The sequence below is a fragment of the Zootoca vivipara genome, chromosome 6 (genome assembly GCF_963506605.1).
Source record: "Zootoca vivipara chromosome 6, rZooViv1.1, whole genome shotgun sequence".
In the NCBI taxonomy this organism is placed as follows: domain Eukaryota; kingdom Metazoa; phylum Chordata; class Lepidosauria; order Squamata; family Lacertidae; genus Zootoca; species Zootoca vivipara.
Genome location: NC_083281.1, coordinates 952,637 through 971,422, shown reverse-complemented (window position 1 = coordinate 971,422; position 18,786 = coordinate 952,637). Strand labels below are relative to the sequence as shown.

Here is an 18,786-nt window from a genome sequence, read left to right as displayed (position 1 = left end):
GGGGGGTGGATTATGTAATGAGCCCCTGCCCTACCGCCCCACCCCGGGTCCCCACTCACCCTTCACTCCCCTGTAGGCACTGGTGTCCCCTGAAACCGGCCCCCTCCTGCTGCCGCGGTGCTGCTGGGGGCCGTCAGCTCAAACGCGTCCCCTTCCGACATGGCGTAGGGATCGACTTCGTATTCATAGGAGTAGTAGGAGAAGTCCAGCTGGGAGCTGGGGGCTTCCTCTGGAAAAAACAGAAAAGGGGTCAAACTGGGCCTGGATCCCACCCTACCATAGCTCCACCGCCCCCCCCCCCCTCCTGGAGCCAAAAGGGAACCATCGCCGGGGAAATGGTTCCTTTGTTGCTTTGCCAAATTTCTAACTCTCTTTTTTTTTTTTTGCCGGTAGGGCGAAACGGTTTAGAAGCCTGATGATGATATGATATAAATGTATACAGTGGCCCCTCGATTCCCAAACTGAATCCGTTCCGGAAATTCCGTTCCAAAACCAAAGCGTTCCAAAACCAAGACCCGCTTCATTCCCATAGAAAGTCATGCAAAAGCGGATTAATCTGTTCCAGACTTTTAAAAACAACCCCTAAATCTGCCATTCCACATGAATTTTACTCTCTAACGAGGACATTGAGCCATAAAATGAAAGCAATAATCAACTTACTGTACTAGAAGATAAATAAGGCAGTATTGTAGATGGTAGAAATGAAAATTAATTTCTTTTTCTTACCTGCGCTGATGATAGTCATTGTTTGGATGGGGGGCTTTTATCCATTTCCGCAGTTGCACAATCAGTCTATCTATCTATCTATCTATCTATCTATCTATCTATCTATCTATCTATCATCTATCTATCAGTAGCTGAACTGGGTTCCACACAGTCACAAAAACAAATGAACCGAAAAAGTCTCAAAAACAAAAACGCAAAATAAAGAGCCAAAACAAAAGCGCCAAACTTAATCCGTTCCGAAGTCCCTTTGACTTCCGAAATGTTCGGAAACCAAGGCACCGCGGCTTCTAATTGGCGCAGAAACAATAGCCGACAGCCGCGTCGGATGTCCGGCTTCCGAAAAACGTTTAAAAGCGGAACACTCACTTCCGGGTTTTTGGCGTTTGGGAACCAAGGTACCACAGTCGTGTGAAATGGTTTAAAAGCCTGATTATGATACGATATAAATGTGTGTGTGGATAGATAGATAGATAGATAGATAGATAGATAGATAGATAGATAGATAGATAGATAGATAGATAGATATAAAATATATATCTCCGGAGGCAGTCCAGAGGTCTGGTCCTCACCGATCGGGGTTTGTTCCTCCGAGACACCGGGCAGCTCCAGAGGTCGGAAGTCAGGCTCTGTCTCTCCTGGGTGATTCTGGCCTGCAGACAGGAAAGCGGTCAGTGCGGTCAGCGCGGAGCCGGTTAATCATAGAATCAGAAGAGACCACAAGGGCCATCCAGTCCAACCCCCTGCCAAGCAGGAAACACCATCAAAGCATTCTTGACATATGCCTGTCAAGCCTCTGCTTAAAGACCTCCAAAGAAGGAGACTCCACCACACTCCTTGGCAGCAAATTCCACTGCCGAACAGCTCTTACTGTCAGGAAGTTCTTCCTAATGTTTAGGTGGAATCTTCTTTCTTGTAGCTTGAATCCATTGCTCCGTGTCCGCTTCTCTGGAGCAGCAGAAAACAACCCTTCTCCCTCCTCTATATGGCATCCTTTGATATATTTGAACATGGCTATCATATCACCTTTTAACCTTCTCTTCTCCAGGCTAAACATACCCAGCTCCCTAAGCCGTTCCTCATAAGGCATCGTTTCCAGGCCTTTGACCATTTTGGTTGCCCTCTTCTGGACACGTTCCAGCTTGTCAGTCTCCTTCTTGAACTGTGGTGCCCAGAACTGGACACAGTACTCCAGGTGAGGTCTGACCAGAGCAGGATACAGTGGGACTATTACTTCCCTTGATCTAGATGCTATACTCCTATTGATGCAGCCCAGAATTGCATGGTCTAACTCAACGTCAAGGCAGCTTCCCGCGCTCCTATTTAAGCCACCTCTCAATTCGGAAACCCTGAGGACTGGAATCTTGAAATGCTTTTGAGGGGAAGAAGGCGCTTAGCTCGGCGGCAAGAGCACCTGCTTGGCAGGCAGAAGGCCTCGACTTCCGTTCCTGACACCTCCAGTTGAAGGCTGTGAAACGCTTCGCAAAGCCTCCTTCCTCTTTTCTCCCCACATCAGGGGGTTGGGAGGGTCATAGGAAAGGGCCGTTGCAGCTTGGCGGCAGAACAGCTGCTTGGCATGCAGAAGGGCCCCAGGCAAAAAACCCCTTTGGCAGTGTCTCCCGGTGAGGTGGGGAAGAGGCATTTCATGGAGTCGGAAGGGGCCTTGTGGGTCAACTAATCTGACCCCCCCCCGGCAACGTAGGAACTCGCAGTTGTCCCCTATGGGGATTGAACCCGCAGCCCCAAAATGGAAAAATTATAGACACCAACGAAAGAAGAATGGCAAATAAAACAGATGGAATATGCGGAAACTGAGAAACTAAGTGGAAAACGCAGAGACAAGGAAAATGGAGACTTTAAAAATAAAGACTGGGAACTGTTTAAGAAATACCTACCGTGTTTCTCCAAAAATAAGACACCGTCTTATATTTATTTTTCCTTAAAAAAAAAACCCACGGTGGCTTATTTTCAGGGGATGTCTTATTTTAAAAAAATTAAGTATGGTACAGTTTAACCTACAAGGTTAAACTGCCTATCACAATGGCTTATTTTTGGAGAAACACGGTACAGAAATATTATAAAGAACTGGACTCACTAGCAGGATTTGAGCAAACACTTATGATTAAGAAATCAAGTTAAGATGTAATAACTGGGGGAAAACGAAGTGCAAGATGTACAGGTGAAACTCTGAAAATCAGAATATCGTCGAAAAGTGCATTTATTTCAGTAACGCAACTTAAAAGGGGAAACCAATATATGAGATAGATGCAGGACATGCAAAGCAAGATATGTCAAGCCTTTATTTGTTGTCATTGTAATTATTTGTTGTTAGGCGGGTCAATTATAAATGGAATGTCATTAATGAAATGTCATAGCGATGTTTATTTTTGTATGACTGTAACTATTTGTTTTATTACTGTGGAATTTCCAAATGGAAGCACTTGTAAAAATTAAAAGAAAAATTAAAAATAATCAGTTGCATTACTGAAATAAATGCACTTTTCGACGATATTCTAATTTTCTGAGTTTCACCTGTATTTGGGAAAAAACATGGTATAGGAATGATCAGAATATAAGAAGATTTAGCGGTGCAGCCCACCACGAGGCTGCTATTTACACCAACCCATTCTCCATAATGTGACTTATTCCTAGGGCAACGGCCGCGGTTAGGACGGAAGCAGTCCCGGAAGAGCGGAGGGTGGGGCGGAAAGGGGGGACGACTTACCGGCTGCGCACTGGGCCAAAAAAAATAATAAAAAAAAATAGAGGCTTCCGGGTTCAGCGCCAGCGCCGATCGGCGGGGTTTCGTCTCGTCTCCGAGACGGCCCGTCCCTGCTAGGAGTGGGGAGGGCAGCGAGAGCGACGCTGCGCCCCTTAGAACCTCGGGAAGGGCGTCCCGGGGGCAAATTTGCTCGGCACAGCCCCAATCCGGACTCCCCAACCCTTCGGCTAGCTCTAATAAGAGCTCCGGAGCGAGGAGGGTAGAAGTCGCGGGGGCCATTTTGAGCGGCAACGTTATTCTAGCAGGGAGAAGCTTCAAGCCGAAGGCGGAGAGCGCTGGATTCTTCCGAAAATAAAACGATTGGAAACGACTGTAAGTAATCTCACGATTTGGATTATAAAACAATTTGGATCTGGGAGAGAGGGGAGAAAAGAGGAAGCCACCCCCCCCCCACGGCAACAAAAGAGACAGTAAATAGAAACCCGAAGCCGTAAACAGAAGATTTGCAATTCAAAAGGATCCCTCAAAGGCATCAAAGAGAATCTCCCCTTTGATGCAGGGTGAAAGGGGAGAGAGACTGTGGTTGTGAGTGCCCTGCAGCAAGAGGTAAAGACTAAGAAAAACCTTTCTTTTCCTCGGGAGCCGGCAGCCCAGACAACCCAGTGAGTTGATCAGGATTTATAAGTCAATTTTTATTTCACTTTGTATTTCTGGACTTTGTGGAATTTCTTTTTTGGTTTAAATGTTTGTGAAATGTGAGTTCGAACTTTATTGTTAATAAGACTTGAAGAATGCAGCCAGTTTGTTAAAATGGAGTCGAGAAAATAAACTGTGATCATATTCCACCCCACGTGACAAGTTTTGACCTTGGCAGGATTGAACTATGTCAACAAAAAAGTGTTCCCCTGAGTTCCAGCGGTCTGTTTTGACCTTAATGTGGGAAACAAGAATAGAGTTATGTCAAGAGGAGACACGACGGCAAGAGTTACAGCAACAATTTCAGATGGTGATGGCAGAATATGATTTTTTAGAAGATGAAGCTTTTGACACTGAAAAAGATGAATGTGAGAATGACAATGATGGTGACTGTGATTTGGAAGGAAAAGATGAAGATGAGGACTGTGATGATTCAACACAAAATGAAGCACACCACGAAAAAAATGATGACTTTACTCTACAAAAAGTTGGATGGAGTGCCCTGCCTTTGAGGGGGGCACGATTGGTATTACTGGAACTCCAGAACGCCCACAGGGAAGAAGGAAAAAATATGCAGAGAAGAGAAGAAATTCAGGGGTCCCGTATGGTGGCCTGGATGGCAAAAGACTGTAAACAGGGGGTGGGGTGAAGGGAAAGTGATGTTGTGATTATAAGGATGGATTAACAGGTTTATAACTGGTCTGCTGATTATGGAATTTGCTGGATTGGGGGGGTGGAGCCGGTAATCGGGGATGTAAGGTTAAATTGAGAATAGTTATAGTTTTAAAAGTGAATGGATTTTGGAAAAATGTGAAAATATGGAGGCTTATAGAGGGAGTAAAAATTAGGCACGGGAAGATAAAATGGGAGTTTGATTTTTCAGTGATTTGAATATTAGATGAAAATGTTAACAATTGATTTATAAGTTGTATAAGATACAAAGGTGTATTTTTATAAAGTAAGAAACTGTTGCAGATGATAAAAAAGGGATGAAAACCGGGGAAGGGGGGGGAGGGGAAGCCCACAAAATATGGTTTTACAATTATGAATGTAAGAAAAAATTTTCTGTTTTGTATTGTTTTTTTCTCTTTTTTTGCCCTTTCTTTTTTCTCTTTTTTCCTATTTCTCTTTTTCTCTTTTTTTGGTATGACAATAGATGGTTGGATGGATGGCCTCCTGCGTACTGCCCTGGTTTGCTGGAGCTCCCTGGTGGCAGGGGGGGGCTTTGGGGTCAGGGGAGGGGGAGGAGGACAGAAATCCAAGCATAAAATGGACCATCTCTGACTGTTCACATACATGGGATACTTCTGTGGCAGGGGGGACCCATGTGGGTGGGTAGGAAGGAGGTGGAAAAGGTGTTTATGTATGTACCGTTTTTTTTTTTTGTATTTTGTAAAATTAATAAAAAGTATGTTTAAAAAAAATAAAAAAAATAAAAAAAATAAAAATTTAAAATAATCAGTTGCATTACTGAAATAAATGCACTTTTCGACGATATTCTAATTTTCTGAGTTTCACCTGTATTTGGGAAAAAACATGGTATAGGAATGATCAGAATATAAGAAGATTTAGCGGTGCAGCCCACCACGAGGCTGCTATTTACACCAACCCATTCTCCATAATGTGACTTATTCCTAGGGCAACGGCCGCGGTTAGGACGGAAGCAGTCCCCGAAGAGCGGAGGGTGGGGCGGAAAGGGGGGACGACTTACCGGCCGCGCACTGGGCCATGGGGACCTGCTCGATCCGAGTGCCGTTCCCGCAAGCGGCCACTTCCATCTGGCAGTGGTTGGGGTAGACGAGGCCGTCGGAGGCGCAGATGGGTTCGCGGTCGGAGCCGCAATCCCGCGAACACCGGCACTGCTCAAAGTAGCCTTCCTCCTGGCAGCCCAAGAGGCTGTTGCAAAGCCCCGTGTGGACAAAACCTGGGCAGAGAAACCCCCCCATTCCAGGTGTAATAATAATAATAATAATAATAATAATAATAATAATAATAATAATAATAATTTATTATTTATACCCCGCCCATCTGTCTGGGTTTCCCCAGCCCCTCTGGGCAGCTTCCAAAAAAAATATTAAAATACAATGGTCTGTTAAACATTAAAAGCTTCCCTAAACAGGGCTGCCTTCAGATGTCTTCTAAAAATCTGGTGTAGAATCATGGAAGGAGGTTCACCCGCAAGATCACCTTCCCTCCTATACAGCGGTCCCTCGGTTCCCAAACTTAATCCGTTCCGGAAATTCCGTTCCAAAACCAAAGCGTTCCAAAAACCAAGGCGCGCTTTCTCATAGAAAGCCATGCAAAACGGATTAATCCGTTCCGGACTTTTAAAAATAGCCATTTAAAATGAATTTTACTCTCTAACGAAACCACGGATCCATAAAAACGAAAGCAATAGACAATGCACCGTACTATAAAATGAATATTGTATTTAGTATTGTATTGTATTGTAGATGATAAAAATGAAAATTTGTTTTTCTTCTTCCCTGCCCTGATGACAGTCATGGTTTGGATGGGGGGGGGGCTTGGCTTTCATCCATTTCCGCAGCCGCACAATCAATCAATCAATCAGCAGCTGAACTGGGTTCCGCACAGTCACAAAAACAAATGAACCGAAAAAGCCCCAAAAACGTAGCATAAAGAGCGAAAACCAAAGCGCCAAACTTAATCCATTCCAAAGTCCGTTCTGAAGTCTGTTTGGAAACCAAGGCACAGCTTCTGACTGGTGCAGGCGCCCCAGAAACATTAGCCGACAGCCACATCGGATGTTCGGCTTCCAAAAACCGATCGGAAACCGGAACGCTTACTTCTGGGTATTCGGAATTTGGGAACCAAAGCATTTGAGAACCAAGGTACCAATGTATACGACCGTTCTGATCTGGCCCTGTTCCGGATGCCGTGTGACCCCCCCCCCCGCCAAAGACCCGCCGCCAAACTTGGGCCAGCTTTCCTTTTTCCTCCGCCCTCCCCACTCCCTTTCCTTTTGCGCCGTCCCAACGCCTGCCCTTTATTGCCGAGATTTCTAAGCCGTTGTGGGGTTTTTTAAGGAGAAAAAGGCAGGGCGGTGTTTCTGAGCCCGGCGGGGGGCACAGAGAGGGGGCTGCGCCCTGAGACTAGCCACCCGCCCACCTGCCCTCGGGACTCACCGACCCAGTGGCTGGCGGCGCTCTCCACCTCGTTGCAGAGGGGGCCGTCGCAGAGCTCCCGGGCCAGGGGGCTGTTCTCGCTGACGTTGTAGAAGCGGGTGGCTTCGAAGGCTGTGGGGGGCGAGAGGCCGGGTCAGAAGAGGGGGGCTGCGAGTGGCAGGTGGGTTGGGGGCACGGAAGGGGCTGGCGAACCTGGTTCATAGTAGTCGTACACTTTGATGGGGACGGGGGCCGTCTTCCCCACGACGTATTCCCGGAAGGCCACAAATTTGACACAGGTCATGCACAGGCTCGGGATCTGGGGAGGAATCATAGAATCGTAGAGTTGGAAGAGACCACAAGGGCCATCCAGTCCAACCCACTGCCAAGCAGGAAACACCATCAAAGCATTCCTGACAGATGGCCGTCAAGCCTCTGCTTAAAGACCGCCAAAGAAGGAGACTCCGCCACACTCCTTGGCAGCAAATTCCACTGCCGAACAGCTCTTACTGTCAGGAAGTTCTTCCTAATGTTGAGGTGGAATCTTCTTTTTTGTAGTTTGAATCCATTGCTCCGTGTCCGCTTCTCTGGAGCAGCAGAAAACAATCTTTCTCCCTCCTCCATATGACATCCTTTCATATATTTGAACATGGCTATCATATCACCCCTTAACCTTCTCTTCTCCAGGCTAAACATACCCAGCTCATAGCTGCCAAGTTATCCCTTTTTTAAAGGGATTTTCCCTTATGCTGAATAGGCTTCCTATGACCCAGCTCCCTAAGCCGTTCCTCGTAAGGCACGGGTGTCAAACACAAGGCTCGGGGGCCAAATCCGGCCCGCCAGACCTCGTCATGTGGCCCGCCGAGCGCCCCAGCCAGTGGGACCCAGCAGCGGGACCTTGCTGCTGAAGCGCCGCGCCGACAAAGCGCCGACAAACAGCTGGGGCTGGGGGGGGATAGAAAGGCGGCCGGAGCAGCGCTGCGTGGAGCGCCCTGAGCCACAGCAGGAGAAGGAGGAGGCAGCTTGCCGGGTCAGCGCCCGGCAACGCCGCATGGAGAGTCCAGAGCCTCTGCAACGCAGCAGTGCTCTGTAGCACTTTGAATCCTCCTCCTCCTGCCATGGCTCGGCGCCTGGAAACGGCTGCTGCAGCAGCACAGCAGCAGCAGCACAGACAAAGCACCCAGCAGCGCCGCGTGGAGGAGGAGGAGGATTCAAAGTGCTACAGAGCACTGCTGCGTCCCAGAGGCTCGGGACTCTCCGCACGGCGCTGCCGGGCACCGACCCGGGTAGCCGCCTCCTCCTCCTCCTCTTGCCTCACCTCCGCCTCCTCCTGCCGCGGCTCAGCCTCATGAACGTGAGCTCAGCAGCGGCTCAGCCTCACGAACGTGCAACTCTGAGGCTTTACGCACTTCTCCTAAAATGGACACCCACTGCCTCACGCTGCATGGGAAATGCTTTTTGCCCCTGGGTCCCTTCGCGCTCTTTTCTGGCGCTGAATCAAGGCGGCCACCCCCCCTTCCCTTTCTTTCTTCCTCTCTTTCGTTCTTATTCTTTCTTTCCCTCTCCTTCCTTCCTTCTTTATCTCTGTCTTCTCTCCCTCTTTCTTTTTCTTTCATTCTTTATTCCTTCTTTCCTACTCTTCTTTCTCTCACCTCTTTCCTTCCTCTCTCCCTTCTGCTCCCTCTTTTCTTTCTTTCTTTCCTCCTTACTTCCTTCCTTCCTTTCTTCCTTCTGTCCTTCCCATCTTTCTTCCTCTCTACTTCCTTCCTTCTTTCTCCCTTTCCGTCTTCTCTCCCTCTTTCTTTTTCTTTCCTTCTTTATTCTCTTATTTCCTACTCTTCTTTCTCTCCCCTCTTTCCTTCCTTCCTTCCTCTCTCCCTCCCACTCCCTCTTTTCTTCCTTCCTTGCTTCCTTCCTCCCTCCCTCTCCCCCTCCCTCTCCTCAGAAACATAGGATGCTGCTTTATACTTCTGGCCCTTAAACCCTGGAACCAGGAGAGCAGCTCCAGTGAGTCAACCTCAGCCAGTCCCTTTGGTGAAGGGTGGTGGCTCACTGGCAGAACATCTGTCCTGCATGCAGAAGGACCCCAGCATCTCCAGGTACTAGTAGCTCTGCAAAGGTCCTGCATGAAACCCTAGCGAGCCTCCACCACCCAGTGCAGTTACCAAAAATCATTTTTCAATAAATTGTACAATAATTGTATATTTAAATATCTACTTGCCATTACTCTGACTATGTTTCTGCTTTCAGAGCTAGTTATTACTTACATTATTACAAAAAACAGTAATAATTGAATGCAGTGACAATAATTTATGATAATAAAGAGTGGACACATAGTCCTACAGATACAACCGGCCCTTTGAGGGTGACCAAACTGCTGATGCGGCCCCCGATGAATTTGAGTTTGACACCCCTGTCGTAAGGCATCGTTTCCAGGCCTTTGACCATTTTGGTTGCCCTCTTCTGGACACGTTCCAGCTTATCAGTATCCTTCTTGAACTGTGGTGCCCAGAACTGGACACAGTACTCCAGGTGAGGTCTGACCCGAGCAGAATACAGTGGTACTATTACTTCCCTTGATCTAGATGCTATACTCCTATTGATGCAGCCCAGAATTGCATTGGCTTTTTTAGCTGCTTCATCACACTGTTGACTCATGTCAAGTTTGTGGTCTACCAAGACTCCTAGATCCTTTTCACATGTACTGCTCTCAAGCCAGGTGTCTCCCATCCTGTATTTGTGCCTTTCTTTTTTTTTGCCCAAGTGTAGTACTTTACATTTCTCCTTGTTAAAATTCATCTTGTTTGCTTTGGCCCAGTTGTCTAATCTGTTAAGGTCATTCTGAAGTGTGATCCTGTCCTCTGGGGTGTTAGCCACCCCTCCCAATTGGGTGTCATCTGCAAACTTGCTCAGGATGCCCTCAAGCCCATCATCCAAGTCATTGATAAAGATGTTGAATACATCTGGCGACTGGGTGAGGTCCCAAGGGCCGTTTTATCATGATATCGTGAATCACAATATGTGTTGGGGGGGCGGGTGATAGATCATCCAGAACTGGTTTCGAGTCCATTGATTTTGTAAATTTTGACATATTGCGAATTGTGACATATGCAAAAATAAAATAAAAATCACAATATGGGAGGAGGGGGACTGTGAAGACAGCCAATGCCTTATTTCAGATATTGTGACATATTGGTATAGCGTGATGTTTTGCTGGTGATATATTGCAGCCTGGGGGCTGTGGACACAGCCTGGGGATGGAGAATTATTTGAAGATGCAGCCAACTTAAAATATTAGCTGGGTTGGCATAAACTCGTGCCCCCCGGCTAAATGTCAATTTAAGCCCTCTCCTCTAGGGGGGGGCAGCCCCCCGAATTCCCCATTTCCTCCAAAAGGGGGCCACCCACCCCCATGACCCCACCCCAGGATTTTCCCCGCTTCCGGCAGGGCCTTCCGAGTGGTGGCTCCCCTGCCTCGCGGACTCACCTCGTCGAAATAGAAGAGGACTTTCCGGCCGTCTACCTCGTAGCGTTTCAGGCCTATCTGCTTGTTCGAGAGGAGCTGGGAGAGGCAGAAAAGGGGTCAGCTGGACCTGGTGGGTGAGTCTGCCCCCCCTTGCCCAAATGCATTGCCTGGGGTTGAGCTAGATGACCCCGGACCCCTTTCGTGCAGAGTAGAGATGCACAGCTGGGGTGCGCAGCCGGGTCGGGCACTTACCTGTTCCAGACTTTCCAGGTCGGCTCGGAAGCCCGAGAAGAGGGGCACCTCCAGGACGGCCATGTTGGAAGACCCCAAATGCAGCCACCTGCCCCAAAGGCACCCGGGGGTCCGCAGGTCGGGAGGTCGAGTGGAGAAGAGAAGGAAGAAAGGATTTCGTGGGCATGAGGGAGCCGCCTTCAACCAAGTCCAACTAGCCCAGGAAGGCTGTGTCTCTCTCCCAGCCTTCCTCTAAAAATTAAGATCCTAGTCCTCATGGTTATTTTAAAAAATGCTGATTTGCCTAGGCAGCTGCCGTTTACCAAGGGAGACCACTGCTCTGTTGCCAACACTGGTTGGCAGCAACGGCGCTCCAGGGTTTATGTCACTCAGAGCCTGGTGCTGAAACTGCTGAGGTCGCAGGTTCGATTCCCGTAGGGGACAGCTGCGTGTTCCTGCATTGCAGGGGGGGTCAGGCTAGATGGCCCCACAAGGTCCCTCCCAATTTGGCCGTTCCATGAAATACGTTTTGCTGGGAGATGCTGCTGGGGGTTACTCTTGGGGCCCTTCTGCATGCCAAGCAGGTGTTCCGGCCTTCTGCATGCCAAGCGGATGTTCTGCCCTTCTGCATGCCAAGCAGGTGTTCTGCCGCTGAGCTACAGCGGCCCTTTCCTATGGCCCTCTCACCCCCCCCCTAAGGTGGGGAGGAAAGGAATGAGGGGGCGCTGCTAAGCATTTCGCAGACTCGGACCACAACACGGCCCTTGCGCTAATAAAAAACGGATCGCTGTGTTCCTATTATCATTATATTATCATTATCATTATTATTGCAATTGATATACCAGCCTTTATCTGAAGATCCCAGGTTTAAAGGCAAATTAAGAGCCACGCAGAATAATAAGGCGTCCGCAAAGAAACATGTGTGTGTGTGTGTGTGTGAACTACGTAGGAATCTAGGGTGGGGAGTTATGGGTCCTTCGTGGTTTGTGGGGACTGAACCCCCCCAGCCCCGCAGATGGTTGTGGCCCCCCCATGCCCGGCTGGCGGTGGAGGAAGAGAAGGAGGTTCCCCCCTCTTCCTCCTCCTCCCGGCCCTGGCAGCACCTCCCTCTCCCCCCTGCAAGGTAGGCCAGCGCCGTCAGCGCCCTGCTGAGCCCCTGCCCCAAGCCCCAAGCTCTGAGCTCCGAGCCCCCCGCTAAGCCCCCCGCCTCTCGTTGAGCCTCCCTCCCTGATTCCCCCGCCCCTCGTTGAGCCCCCTCCCTGAGCCCCCCGCCTCTCGTTGAGCCTCCCTCCCTGAGCCCCCCGCCCCTCGTTGAGCCCCCTCCCTGAGCCCCCCGCCTCTCGTTGAGCCTCCCTCCCTGAGCCCCCCGCCCCTTGTTGAGCCCCCCTCCCTGAGCCCCCCCGTCCCGAGCTCACCTCATGCAGGCTTCCACCATCACCCGGTACTCCTGTTGGTCCTGGTCGGCAGCTGGGTCGTCATCGTCCCCCAGCGCCTGGTCAGGCCTGCGCTGGGAGGTCTCCTCCGGGGGGCCGGGCTTGGGGGGCCGCGGGGGGGCCCTCCGGTGCCTCTTCAGCTTGGGCTCCTGCAGGTTGACCAGCAGCTGGAAGGACGGCTTGGCCACAGGGTCTGGGACGTTGAAGGCCACGTCGATCTGGAAACGGAACCGGGCAGGGCTCAGTGCTACCCGCACGGGTCGGCAGCAGCGGGGGTTTCAGGCCACCACCACCACCTCCTTGGGGACTGAGCCTGGGCCCTTCTGCATGCCAAGCAAACGCCTTTCCCTTAAAAAGGCAAGCTTCCAAGCCCTCTCCATTCAAAAAGTTAAGTTTCTAGTCCTTGTGAAAGAGCAGAGAAGCCCATTAAAAGGGGAAGTTGCCGGCGAAAGGATATAGATCTTCACTAATAAATTATTGCATATGTGAATACAAATAGAAGTTATAAATATTGCAGCTGTTGAATAAGGGATCGTTATTATGACCGGAATACGGCTGAGTTAAATAGGACTTTGGAAGCAGTTTTTTTTTAAAAAAAAAAAAGATTAAACCTGTCATTCTAGCCACCAAATTTATACAATTGGATATTTGATTAATGGATGTTTGATTTGGTATTGTGGTTCAATACAGATACAATGAGGCATATTTCGGACTTTTGTAACTGAGAACTAATCAAAATTATTTTAAAAATGAAAAAAAAGTAAACAGGAAGCTGCTTCGCACGGAGTCAGACCACCGGGCTGCATGTTGCCGACTCGGGCGGGCAGAAGCAGCTCCCTGGGGTTTCAAACTCAGAGCGGGGTCCTCTGCCAACTCCACAGTTGGGATATTGCACCTGGGGCCCTTCTGCACTCCACGCAGGCGTCCTCACTGAAAACAGAGCAAGGGGCTAGTCCTCATCGTTCTCCGGAAAGGGCTGAATTAAATCGGAGCCTCACGCCCTTGCTCCATCCAGGTGTGCATTGTCTGCACTCGCTGGCAGCAGCTCCCCAGGGGTTCTGATTTTTTTGGGGGGTAAGATACAGAATGAGGCCCAGCCCAGGAACCGCCACCCCCCCAACAGCAGACCCCGAGACCCTCACCTGCAGGAGGCAGCAGCCGTCTCCCTTGGCACTCACAAACAGCCCTGTGGGGAGCGAAGGGATCTGTCGAGGAAAGCGGGACAGAGTTTAGCCAGCATAAAGCTCAGTATTGCCCACACGGGCCGGCAGCAGCAGCAGCAGCAGCAGCAGCAGGGACTCATGTCTGGAAGGACGTCTTTCGCAGCTCTGTTTGGCGGTGGCAGAAAACGAACCCGGGACCGTGCGGATCTAACCACTGAGCCGCAGTCCCTCTGCCCTTTTCTGCAAACCCTGGAATCATAGAATCATAGAATCCTAGAGTTGGAAGAGACCACAAGGGCCATCCAGTCCAACTCCCTGCCAAGCAGGAAACACCATCAAAGCATTCTTGACATATGCCTGTCAAGCCTCTGCTTAAAGACCCCCAAAGAAGGAGACTCCACCACACTCCTTGGTAGCAAATTCCACTGCCGAACAGCTCTTACTGTCAGGAAGTTATTCCTAATGTTGAGGTGGAATCTTCTTTCTTGTAGCTTGAATCCATTGCTCCGTGTCCGCTTCTCTGGAGCAGCAGAAAACAACCTTTCTCCCTCCTCTATATGACATCCTTTGATATATTTGAACATGGCTATCATATCACCCCTTAACCTTCTCTTCTCCAGGCTAAACATACCCAGCTCCCTAAGCCGTTCCTCATAAGGCATTGTTTCCAGGCCTTTGACCATTTTGGATGCCCTCCTCTGGACACGTTCCAGCTTGTCAGTATCCTTCTTGAACTGTGGTGCCCAGAACTGGACACAGTACTCCAGGTGAGGTCTGACCAGAGCAGAAATCATAGAATCGTAGAGTTGGAAGAGACCACAAGGGCCATCCAGTCCAACCCCCTGCCAAGCAGGAAACACCATCAAAGCATTCTTGACAGATGGCTGTCAAGCCTCTGCTTAAAGACCTCCAAAGGAGGAGACTCCACCACACTCCTTGGCAGCAAATTCCACTGCCGAACAGCTCTTACTGTCAGGAAGTTCTTCCTAATGTTTAGGTGGAATCTTCTTTCTACCTGGAGCGGAGACCGGGCGCCCCGCAGGGTTTCCAGTGGCCCAGAGCCCCTTCTACCCCCCCCCCCCGAGGTGGGAAACCCCTTTTTTATACCCTGGCCGTTTGCAGCAGCTTCTTGTTGCCCTGGTTGAGCTCAAAGGTCTCCTGGTAGTCCAAATTGGTGGAGGCCAGAGAGATGGTGAGGTTGAAGCCCCCCACGTACGACAGGATGGCATATTCGGCCAGCGCTTGGAGGGCCACGCAGGTGTCCTGTTGGCAGGGAGGGAAGAATCAAAGAACCGCAGAGTTAGCAGGGACCCCCAGAAGCCATCTAGCCCAACCCCCTTGCAACTCTTTTTTTTTAAAAAAAAGAATAATAATTCTTACTCATTTGATAGAAAAAGAAAACACAAACAAACAAAACAAAGCAACAAACCACACAAAAGTATTTCTTACAATATCATACTAAGTTCCATTTAACATCATTATGTGAACTTCCCTCAATCCCCTCCATCTGAATTTCATTTCTAATCATCTTTGGCAATTTCGGAAAATGACTTCTAAAACAATTTTTTCACTGAAACCTTCTAAAAGGAAGACTTAACACCCTACATTTACACCGAGAGCCGATATCTACTTCCCTAAGGAATCTTAAATATTGCAATATTTTTTCCAAATATATTTTAAATTTCTTCCAATCTTCTTCCGCCATCTCTTCTTCCTGATCGCGGAGTCTCCCCGTCAGTTCAGCAATCATCTTCATCTGCCAATCGTCTATAGTTGGTATGTCTTGGGTCTTCCAGTCCTTGGCAAGTAGTAGCCTAACCCCCTTGCAACTCTAAACCACCGCAGGCAACACACGGCCAATAATGTTTGGGCAAAACATTTGTTAACACGCATTATTTCACAATTCTTAAACAGAAAATATGTCATGGAGTCACACACACACACACACACACACACACACACACACACACAAATCAATCAAAATTAGAGAAAGTAGTCAATCAGTATCAAACAGGCAAACAAGCCTTTCCACAAATTTATTATTTGTCAATCACTGTTGCATGAACGAAACAGTCCTTCCAAACATTTACTGGATTGTGACTGTTGAAAGGCTTGTTTGCCTGCGTCGTCCCCCTCCCCAGGAAAAAAGCGCTGTGCAAATGAATAATAGAATCGTAGAGTTTGTACCCAAAGGTCATCTAGACCAACCCCCTGCGACGCAAAGGAATGCTGGCCCAACATGGGACTTGAATCCTCGACCTCAAGGTTCAGAGTCTCCCGGTCTACCAACTGAGCTATGAAACACATAGCGACCGCAGCAAGCATCATGCCGCTCTGACCGGTTGCCGGGCAACCCTTCCTCTGCCACACCCCTGGCAGGATTAACCCCTCGGTCCCCGACCCGATGATCCTTGCTGCCGTGCTTCCAACACCCTCCTTTAGGGGGCTCCCTCCGTTTCCGGGCGTTTTCTCCCCTCTCAAATTCAGACAGGGCGGACGGACGGGCTCACCTGGGTGGAGGAAAACCCCCCCAGGGCGTTCCTCTGCTGCGACAGCCATTTGACGACGGGCAGCGCAGACGCCACGTCCCCCAGGCTGGTGTATGTCAGGAGGGCGTACGCTGTCATCTCGACTTCGGCCGACACCACTGCAGGGGGGTGCATAAGAGCGGGGAATTGGGGAGGACAGGGGGAACCCCCCTGCGTCCCCCCGGCTCGAGTCCTCTCCCGTCCCCCAGCGACCTGCCCCCCTGGCTTCACCAACCCACTCTCCACGTCTTTATATAATAATAATATATAAAAAAATTTATTATTTGTACCCCGCCGATCCAGCAGGGTTTCCCCAGCCACTCTGGGCGGCTCCCAACAAAATATTAAAAACTCGATAAAAACATCACACATTAAAAGCTTCCCTAAACAGGGCTGCCTTCAGATGTCTTCTAAAAGTCAGATAGTTGCTTATTTCCTTGACATCTGACAGGAGGGCATTCCACAGGGTGGGCGCCACCACTGAGAAGGCCCTCTGCCTGGTTCCCTGCAACCTCGCTTCTCGCAGGAGGGAACCGCCAGAAGGCCCTTGGAGCTGGTCCTCAGTGTCCGGGCTGAACGATGGGGGTGGAGACGCTCCTTCAGGGATACTGGACCGATGCCGTTTCGGGCTTCCAAGGTCAGCACTACCCCTTTGAATTGTGCTTGGAAATGTCCTGGGAGCCAATTTAGGTCTTTCAGGACCGGTGTTACATGGTCTCGGCGGCCGCTCCCAGTCAGCAGTGTAGCTGTCTTCGCAAAATCTGCACCCGCTACCCTCAAATGCCCCCAGCCCAAGAGGAAAGCCCCCTTCGGAGACCCTTCCCTTAACGTACCCGACTGGGAGAGCCCGTCGTTGAAGCCCATAAAAGTGTCCTCATCCGTGGCCAGGGTCCCCATAAGACTCCAGTGGGTGAAGCCGTCTGGAAAAAAGGAGATGGGTGGGGGGGTCACAAAGCATCCGGAATCCTTTTATTTTGGGAGAGGGCCTCCCAACAGTCCAGTAGAAGACAGGGCAATATGGAGGAGGGGGGGCAGGAATCCGGAACGGGCAGATTTTGCCAGTGACCGATAAGGACCCCAAACGGTGACCCCCACCCTGGTTATTCCCCGGGTCATTCCCCTAACCCTAACCCTAACCCCGTTGCAGGGATTCGAACCGCCGACCTTCTGATCAGCAAGCCCTAGACAACACCAACAACTGGGAAACAATTGCCTGTGAGAGCTCCAGTTGGAGAACAGCCTTTACCAAAGATGTGATGGGTTTTGAAGACACTCGAACTCAGGACGCGAGGGAGAAACGTGCTAAGAGGAAGGCACGCTTGGCAAATCCACACCGTGATCATCTCCCGCTTGGAAACCAATATCCCCACTGTGGAAGGACGTGGGGATCCAGAACTGGCCCCCACAGTCACTTACAGACTCATTGTTAAAACCGTGTTTATGGAAGACAATCTTACTCGGCTATGAGTGATTGCCAAAGAGAGAAAGAGAAGATTGTTTGGAACGATGGCAGCGGGGGTATTATAAGCGCAGAAATGGTGAGACGAGGCAATACCCCCCAAAACAGATTGGGGGTTGAAACGGAATGTGCCGCACTGGCGAATCTAACTAGCAAAATTAGTCAGACTTTAAGGAGGGTTGGAAACCTTTGGTCGAATATTTAGAGTTATTGCAAACGTGTAAAAAAGCAGGTAGGATTTGAAGCAGCTGTGAAGTTTGTCCGTTTGCCACTGAAATTATTCCGCCCTGTGGCAAATGATCCAAATTTGCAGACTTCCTGCTGTTTGCAAAGGAGCCAATCGGCGTTGCATTTTCCAGCTGAATTCGGGGGAAAGCCTCCGTTGCATCGAGCGATGAATTCAACGGCTTTCGTTCGATGTTAAATTTGGAAACTCTTGAAACTTATATAAATAAGGTAAAATAAGGTCCGTATAGTTCAAGCTATGGTTTCTCCAGTAGTGATGTATGGAAGTGAGAGCTGCACCATCAAGAAGGCTGATCGCCGAAGAATTGATGCTTTTGAACTATGGTGCTGGAGGAGACTCTTGAGAGTCCCATGGACTGCAAGAAGATCAAACCTATCCATTCTGAAGGAAATCAGCCCTGGGTGCTCACTGGAAGGACAGATCGTGAAGCTGAGGCTCCAAGACTTTGGCCACCTCATGAGAAGAGAAGACTCCCTGGGAAAGACCCTGATGTTGGGAAAGATTGAGGGCACTAGGAGAAGGGGACGACAGAGGACGAGATGGTGGGACAGTGTTCTCGAAACTACGAACATGAGTTTGACCAAACTGCAGGAGGCAGCGCAAGACAGGAGTGCCTGGCGTGCTGTGGTCCATGGGGTCACGAAGAGTCGGACACGACTAAACAACAAAATAATAATAATAATAATAATAATAATAATAATAATAATAATAATTTATTTATACCCCGCCCATCTGGCTGGGTTTCCCCAGCCACTCTGGGCGGCTTCCAACAGAAAAATAAAACACAGAAATCTATTAAACATTAAAAGCCTCCCTAAACAGGGCTGCCTTCAGATGTCTTCTAAAAGTCTGGTAGTTGTTTTTCTCTTTGACATCTGCTGGGAGGGCGTTCCACAGGGCGGGTGCCACGACCGAAAGGGCCCTCTGCCTAGTTCCCTGCAACTTGGCTTCTCGCAACGAGGGAACCGCCAGAAGGCCCTCGGCGCTGGACCT

The 18,786-nt window shown here is 49.6% G+C and overlaps 1 protein-coding gene across 1 annotated transcript in view; it reads right to left on the bottom strand.

Annotated features, from left to right (window-relative positions):
- The window catches only part of CPAMD8 (C3 and PZP like alpha-2-macroglobulin domain containing 8), a 70,064-nt gene that overhangs the window by 1,724 nt on the left and 49,554 nt on the right, over positions 1-18,786 (bottom strand). Inside the window, exons 31-42 of the mRNA XM_060276488.1 lie at positions 16,921-17,007; positions 16,070-16,206; positions 14,667-14,822; positions 13,539-13,601; positions 12,379-12,614; positions 10,985-11,072; positions 10,754-10,828; positions 7,480-7,585; positions 7,288-7,398; positions 5,853-6,065; positions 1,296-1,376; positions 60-229 (exon numbers count right to left, since the gene is read on the bottom strand). Coding sequence (XP_060132471.1) covers positions 63-229; positions 1,296-1,376; positions 5,853-6,065; positions 7,288-7,398; positions 7,480-7,585; positions 10,754-10,828; positions 10,985-11,072; positions 12,379-12,614; positions 13,539-13,601; positions 14,667-14,822; positions 16,070-16,206; positions 16,921-17,007 — 1,520 coding nt within the window. The 3' untranslated portion in view covers positions 60-62. The remainder of the gene's footprint in view (positions 1-59; positions 230-1,295; positions 1,377-5,852; positions 6,066-7,287; positions 7,399-7,479; positions 7,586-10,753; positions 10,829-10,984; positions 11,073-12,378; positions 12,615-13,538; positions 13,602-14,666; positions 14,823-16,069; positions 16,207-16,920; positions 17,008-18,786) is intronic.